Consider the following 8,576-nt stretch of genomic DNA (forward strand, 5'->3'; position numbering starts at 1 on the left):
CAGATATATTATCTCTTTAAGAAAAAAACGGCTTGTGTTTTATAAAATAAAAAACACAAAAACAAAAAAAAAACTACAAAATACTATATGTGTTTAAATTTTTTTATTTGATTACTATTTTTTGTAACGAAATGGGTCATTTTCTGATAATTATATACATAACTTGGAATAAAAACAAAACCAGAAAATCCATAAGATAGAAAATTCTCAGATTCAACACAGCAAAAATTTACAAAAATCTCAGGGAAAAAAATGTAACATGGTGAAAACAAAACAAAAAAAAACCATAACATAGAAAATTCTCAGCTTCAACCAAACATCAACAAGTACATACTAACAACAATGTCGACAAAAAATGGCAAAAACCTGAACAAACAACGTTTAGTTTTCACGCAAACATTGTGCATATCATTTCATAATGCAACTGATCAATTAAACCATAGTCATTAAACTGAAAACCGTCCTACATACCAAACCCACATACATCCTAACATGCAAACATATGCATGTGCATCCATTTTCAGATAATCTACACATGCAAACATGTGCATCTACAAAAAGGCAGCCCAAAAAATACAAAAGGGACGATCAAAGTTTAGTTCCGCTCCACTAAAATGGAGACCAAAAAGCTGGCGTCATACAAGTTTTCAAAACACGCACATCAAAATAAATACCAAATCAAGTGGACTCCTGACTCGCAGAGCTTGAGTCCTCATCCTCGTTACCCGATTTATTCTTCTTCTTTTTCTTGCAATTTCTTGAATCATGCCCAGTCACGTACTTCATACATGTTCGGCAAAGCCTTGGTGTTTTGGGAGGTTTGCCAGCAGAGTTGCTCGTTCCATCCTGCGATGCTCTAGACAATCGTCGACTTTTGCCGCATCCTTTGTTCCTGATCCCGTCTGGATTGTTGAGAGTTACGTCCCCATCTAAAGAAACACCAAGCAATTCTTCAACAGGAGCATAGTTATCATTCTTGGCTTCGTCATCAACTGGTCCTCCATTTAGTAACTTGGATTTCAGTTCCTTTATCTGCTCAGCGAAAGTAGAAAGTCCTCCAACATCACTTCTTAATGCGTCTACACATTCGGTTACAATCTCAAGAATCTGACTTCTCGCAGCAGCTTGTGGACGGGTGTCAACGCCGTATCGACGCTCAATAGAAAATATACTTTTGGGAAGCACGTCCCTAGTCCAACGCTTAACAACAAACTGGGCAGGGATTTTTTCAATATTGTTTACCCGGTAAACACAAAAGATGTGCCTACACAGATATCCAATACGGATGAAGTTGTTGTGTAACACCCCGTGTTTTCCAAAAAAGTCAAAGTCAAAGTCAAGTGTTGACTGTTATTGGAATTAAAGATTAATAAAGATTAATTTCATTTTAGTTTCATTTTGATTTTCATATTATTTGGAGTAAGTGTTGTATAATCAAACTAATCGACCGATAATCGAACTGTGAATCAACGATCGACTGTGAATGATAGGAAGTAACAATGCAATAAAGCTAGTCAATCAATAATCAAGCTAATCAAATCAATCATCGAACTCAAGTGTGGGGATTTTAGTACTTTTTATACGTGTGTGTGTGCCTTATGTGTTACTTGTGCATGTTTACTTTTGTGTTAAAGTGTGTGGTGAATCAATCAAATCAATCAAGAATCGAAGGTGAATCGAACTCAATGGAAATCGACCCCGAAATAGGTTGTAAGGATGCTTGTATGTTAGATATAGTAGTTGGGACTAAAAGTAATTTGATTAGGAATTCTATCATCCTCAAATCATCGTTCTAAGTCGAAATATCAAAAATCGTCGCGAAACACTTAAAACCAGGCAAGCCGATCGAACAGGGCAACCTGATCGAACAGGCTAGCCGATCGAACAGGCTGTTCGATCGGACAGCTGCTCGATCAGGGATGCTGTTCGATCAGCTGACCCTTTCCTCTTTTGGAAGCCTATAAATAGGGCTGTCTTTGTCAACCTTTCCACTTTTGGAAAAGCTCTGACCGACCAGCCTCTTCTTCTCACTAAATCTCAGATTTCTCTCAAACCGGTAAGTATTTCGCTCTAATCCTTGTACGTTTTTGTTCATTAATCGATTCTACATCTTTCTATCTTTCAAAATCTGAATTTCATCCATGAAATCACCAAGATCTAGGTGTTCTTGGGTGATGTCATCATGTGTTCTTCAAGAACACTAAGTTTTGGCATCATTCAACCATGAACAAGCTAGATCTAACCGATTTCCACATAAATAACCTAAAATCTACCAAAGATCTTAACATTTCACGGTGGAAAAGGATTGGAAGATGGGTTTTCATCTATCTTTCAACTCTTTTACACTCAAAAAGGTGAAAACGAGACTTGAACCGATTTACAAATCAATCTAAACAAACACATGGTTCAAGATTCGGGTTCTACCGAGAGATATACCGATTTCGGGTTAAACGTTAAACTTAAGTTCCAAACCGCCTCTGGCCGAGCTTGGGTGATTCCTGCTCGAGTCAGTAGACTAAGTAGGGACTTCAGCTTTGTGGTTCAACTCGTAGTCAAAATATCTCTAAAACATCAACAATTAACGGGAATAACCAAGTGTTAAGTGATAGGTTAACCGAATCGAGGAGCTGGCCGAACGGCTAGGCTGTTCGATCGAACAGCCCAACCGAACGACTATGCCAGCCGATCGACTAGGCTAACCGATCGACTAACACTTAGTCCCACAAACTCATGAAGTGTAGTATTGACGAGGTACTGTTCGATCGACTACGCCACTCGATTGTAATCACTACTGCTCGAATCATGAGATACTATACTTCAAAACACTTAGACTTTTCGAAACATTGGAATGTCACCCGATCGAGCATGCCAACCGATCGAGTGACATATTTGAGAACGATGCAATGCTAACCGATCGGTTGGGCTAACCGATCGAACAGCTGTTCGATCGGCCAACTTGAAAGGTAGTACAAACCATCATACACAAACACCTCCTTCTCATCAAAGGAAGAAACAATCCACTTGAAGGAACCAGCCGATCGAGCCAGCCAGCCGATCGAATGGATGTTCGAACGGACTTTCAAACCAATCGAACAGCCCACTCGATCGAACTGCTGTCCGACCGAATGGCCTACTCGATCCAAGTACATTGTTTACTTTTCCGCGTTACTCATCGTTGTGTTATCGAACTATTCAGGCTAACCTATTCTCAGTGCTCCCTTCAATCCACAACCAACCACTGTGAGTATACTCGATCCCTTTTTGCTTTCAGCACTTTTGGGTGTTACATACGTAATCTATCAAATTCACAAACAACACAAACTATTTGAACGCTAACCTATTTGCATGTATTACTTGTCTAAATGATTGCTGTTTATTATGTTTATACGTGGAGTGCTATCTACCTGCTTTAGCAACGTAGTACTATAGTTTGGACTCAGCACCCGTTCCCACGGGGGTTGCTAAGGACAATTACTTGCATGGATTACGGTGGTAATCATGTATCGCGAACTGTCTCGGACAGTCAACTCGAAGTCATTGGTATCGATGGTCCCATGTTGATAATTTACATGCATCGTTTGCCCTTGTGTACGTGCTTGGTTATGCGTAAACTATTCGAACTCTATATGCTATATCAAACTTGTGTACTCACCTTTACATTATATGTATTGACTTTTATTTTAACGTATGTGACAGGTGTTTAAGCTACTAGCGTGCTAGGGAAGCGAGGCAATAATAAGCTTCTAGGAGCCAGTGACCTTAGGACAGTGTCCATATACCTGCTCCAGGGCCATAATTATCTGTAGATCTTGTACTGGCACCTGTAGTCAGTAAGATCTATAGTTAGTCGTCTAGAAGTCTTAAAACAATATTTAAATTCGGTCTGTAATAATTAAGTATTTGAGTTGTCGGAACAGTTCCCATATTGTTTAGTTGATTTCTATGATAACTTGTTATTATTTGGGACACGGTATGGGACGTGTTATATAACTGAATTGTATGATAGTTGTTGTGGAAACTTCTGAACAATCTGTTTCGCTCAGTGCCGCGCCCCGATGATTCCGCCATCGGTTGGGGTGTGACAGATTGGTATCAGAGCCATAACTATAGGGAATTAGGTTAGACACGATCTAGTCCGGATCGCTGTCTTAGATACCTAGACTATAGTTAGGAACCAAGAGACCAAGTTTATGTGCTTATTTTATGTTGTTTCCTTCTATTCTATCATTACATCCGAACTCCGAGCCAAATTTCGTAATTTGGACGGGATTAGGAGTGAAACCCGCAAATTCCTGCCTAAATTACAAATTTTTGCCAATTATTTTGTATCAACGAACGGGGGAGAATTATACCAAATTAGGGCTGAAACCCGTAATTTGATGAAAACTTTCCTCTAAATTTTCTTAAAACCAGGAAGAAATTGCTAAGCTAGGGGTGAAACCCTAACCTTGGCAGTTATTCCAACTTTATTTTATCTCGCCAAGGCAATTGACGGACTCCAACGACCTGAACTCACGAGTATGGCCTAGAATGCGCATGCATAATGCCCAAGAATCGAGGCAGAAACATGTCCCCTAGAGTCGAAAGTGACGACAAGTCAACTGTGAATAGTTAAATTGTCATGGTTAGTCAAAGTCTAGTAGCCGCAGACAATCCATTTTCCGATTTTGAGTGTTGCTTCGTTGATTTTATATGATTACCTGTTTACGTGTTTTAAGATTCGTTGGTTACTCCATTTGTTATCAATCTGCGTGACCTTTGTTGCTATCCTATCTCGGTTCGAATCCCTGTTGATGTGATCTAAACGAAACCAGTGTGCTATGCTACGCTATACGACTAAGTTAGACGATACAATGTGATGCTATCCGATATGCGAAACAAACGACACTCGACTTGTGGTTATAGGTTTCTGTTTTCTGACTACCTCTGTGATAAAAAATTTCGTACGTGCTTAGGGAATTAAGTGCTCTATTTGCTTAATTGCTTATGTGCTCTAATTGCTTCTGTGCTTATGTGCCTCTATGATTATGTGCTTATGTGATTATATGTGTTACGTGACGTGAGATGCGACGTGATTCTAAGCTTTAGTAAACTAAGACGTGTGAGATTCGAATTCGTTGTGTTGAGCCCTATGGCGATGTCTATTGCAGACCATGTCGTCATCATCAAGGCCTCGCCAACCTCTTACCCGTCAGGAAAAGAGAGATCGACGTCTCGCCGCGATCATCTCAAGGTCTGTGGCAAAAGCCGTCAGTGATGTGTTCGAGAACGCGAGCAAGTCATCTGAGGAATCCCGAACCCTCACGCCCAAAGACTCCAACAAAGCTACTTTTAGCTTCAAACAATTCAAGGCATGTGGGCCAAAAGAGTTTACCGGTGAAGATGGCCCTACGGCTCTGTTTCATTGGTTTGACTCGGTAGAAGTCACCCTTCGTCAAAGCGGATGCCCAGATCACCTCCGTACTCTCAATGCTACCGGTGTCTTCCAGTCACGAGCTTTGGACTGGTGGACCGCAGAAAGGAACAAGCGCGGGAACGACGCTGCATACGAGCTGACGTGGAAAGAATTGAAAGCGATCATGATGGACGAGTTCTGTCCTCCCCACGAACGCCAAAAGTTGGAGGATGAGTTCTGGAGTATCAAGCAAAAGGAGGGAGACAATGCTGGTCTCACTGCCCGTTTCAAGCAATTGAGTATCATATGTCCCGACCAGGTCAAGACTTCTGACATGACCATCAAGAAATACATCCGTGCTCTTCCGGATTGTGTCGCAGATTTTGTTCACGCCTCCAAGCCCGCAACGATCGAGGAAACCTACCTACTCGCCGCTGAGATTAACGACAAGCGGGTGAAGGCTGGTTTCTGGGACAAACAAACCAAGTCTCTGCATCAAGTCACCGCAGCATCAACCGATAACACCACTGCCCAAGCCTCCAAGCCTTCAAAAAGGAGAAAGAAGAACAAGAGTTGCGCTGCCGCAACCACTGCTGCTCCCATTCAGTCTGTACCAGCCCAGCAGCAACAGCCACAGCGTTCAGCGCCAGTGATCAATGCGCCGCCAGCGAAGCGTGCGTACACCGGCCCCCACCCACTCTGTGCTACATGTTCTTGTCATCATCCGGTGGGTGTGGCCTGCCGTTTCTGTGTCCACTGCAACGTTTACGGGCATTTCACTGCAAACTGCCGCTATGGTCCTCGTCAAACGCAAGCTCAAGCCGCTGTTAACCAAGCCCTGCTACCTGCTCCTCAAGCTCCTCAAGCTCATCAAGCTGCACAGGCCCCGGCAAACAATGTTCGGACCTGCTTTGCATGTGGTGACCCTAACCACTTCGCAAACCGGTGCCCGAACAGGGTGGTGAAACAAGAAGCTCAACAACCCCAGCAACAACAACAGCAGCCTCAACAACAAGCCGCTCACGCCAGAACTTTCAACATCAACGCACGCCAAGCTCAAGCTGATAACAACGTGGTCAATGGTACGTTCCTTGTGAATGGTATATATGCATCATGTTTGTTTGATACTGGAGCCGATAACTGCTTTGTGTCATTTGAATTTGAGAAGCTTCTTAGACGTAAGCGCTCTTATCTTTCGACACCCTTCGAAGTAGAAATCGCTACCGGAAGAACCATTGCTGTCAATTCTGTGCTCCGTGATTGTACTCTCGAGCTCAACAATCATATATTCCCAATTAATCTCATTCCAATGCAGCTCGGAAGTTTCGATGTCATAGTAGGCATGGACTTTCTTCGTGAAAACCGTGCTGAAGTTGTGTGTTCCGATAAGATGATTCGTTTTGTGCTAGCTAGTGGTGATATTTTATGTGTTTATGGTGAAACTACTGCAAAAGATCTCAAGCTCATGTCCTGTCTTCAAGCTCGCAAATATCTCCGCAAGGAATATCGAGCCTTCTTGGCCAACATTGTTGTAGCAGAGACGGACAAGAAAAAGAAAGTTGAAGTCAAGGATGTTCCTGTTGTCCGAGAATTTCCTCAGGTGTTCCCTGATGATCTTCCTGGATTACCTCCTAGTCGTGATATCGACTTTCGAATCGACCTGATTCCAGGAGCCAACCCAGTGGCCAAAGCTCCGTATCGACTCGCTCCATCTGAGATGCGAGAACTCTCAAACCAACTCCAAGAGTTACTTGAAAAAGGCTTCATTCGCCCGAGCACTTCTCCATGGGGCGCACCAGTCCTTTTCGTCAAAAGGAAGGACGGGTCGTTCCGAATGTGCATCGATTACCGGGAATTGAACAAGCTGACCATCAAGAACCGATACCCCTTACCAAGAATCGATGACCTGTTTGACCAATTACAAGGTGCTCAGTGTTTCTCCAAGATTGATCTACGTTCAGGCTACCATCAGTTGCGGATTCAGGAGGGAGACATACCCAAAACCGCTTTTCGAACCCGATACGGCCACTACGAATTTGTTGTCATGCCTTTTGGTTTGACCAACGCACCCGCGGTCTTCATGGATCTGATGAATCGCGTGTGTAAACCGTTCTTAGACCGTTTCGTCATTGTATTCATCGACGATGTCCTGATCTATTCCAGATCGAGGGCCGAACATGCGCAGCATTTGCGATTGGTTCTCGAGTTACTTCAGGGAAACCAACTCTACGCCAAATTCTCCAAGTGTGAGTTCTGGTTGGAGGAGGTTCAATTTCTGGGTCACATTGTGAATAGTCGAGGTATACACGTTGGTCCTGCAAAGATTGAGGCAGTCAAGGGATGGGTTACGCCAAAGACTCCGTCAGAAGTTCGCTCTTTTCTCGGATTAGCTGGTTACTATCGGCGATTCATTGAAGGATTCTCAAAGATTGTTGTACCACTTACCTCCCTTACTCATAAAGACAAGCCTTTTATGTGGGGAACCGCGCAGGAGACTGCTTTCCAAACCCTCAAACACATGCTGTGTCATGCACCAGTTCTTACACTGCCGGACGGAAGCAATGACTTTGTTGTCTATTGTGATGCTTCAAACCTTGGACTTGGCTGTGTGCTCATGCAACGAGACAAGGTTATAGCTTACGCATCTCGACAGCTCAAAATCCACGAGAAGAACTATACAACCCATGACCTTGAGCTAGGCGCAGTTGTCTTTGCCTTAAAGATTTGGCGACACTACCTGTATGGTACAAGGTGTACGATCTTCACCGATCACAAGAGCCTACAACATATCTTTAACCAGAGGGAACTCAATATGCGTCAACGCCGATGGGTAGAACTTCTCAACGATTACGACTGTGAGATCCGTTATCACCCAGGCAAGGCGAATGTAGTTGCAGACGCCCTCAGCAGAAAGAATTACGTGATAGGTGTTCGAAACATCCAGGCTCAGTATAACCTCGAAGCTCTCATCCGTGAAGCACAACACGCTTGCTTTAACGAGCGTACGTTGAAGAAAGAACGAATCTATCACGATGGAACTCAGCTCGTGAGCAAAGCCAACGGGATATTCTATTATCTGGACCGAATCTGGGTTCCGAGGAGGACAGATTTGCGAAAGATCATCATGAACGAAGCCCACAAATCCCGATATTCCATTCATCCCGGTGCGGACAAAATGTAC

At 43.2% G+C, this 8,576-nt stretch overlaps 1 protein-coding gene across 1 annotated transcript; it reads right to left on the minus strand.

The window, feature by feature from the left end:
• Positions 1–678: 678 nt before the first annotated feature.
• Positions 679–5,163, minus strand: LOC118483989. Its single transcript, XM_035979825.1, has 2 exons — positions 5,153–5,163; positions 679–1,264 (listed from the first exon to the last, which is right to left on the minus strand). Exons 1-2 carry the CDS (start codon positions 5,161–5,163, stop codon positions 679–681), a joined length of 597 nt encoding a protein of 198 aa, XP_035835718.1.
• Positions 5,164–8,576: the final 3,413 nt, after the last annotated feature.

This window comes from Helianthus annuus, chromosome 11, assembly GCF_002127325.2.
Source record: "Helianthus annuus cultivar XRQ/B chromosome 11, HanXRQr2.0-SUNRISE, whole genome shotgun sequence".
NCBI classification, from domain to species: domain Eukaryota; kingdom Viridiplantae; phylum Streptophyta; class Magnoliopsida; order Asterales; family Asteraceae; genus Helianthus; species Helianthus annuus.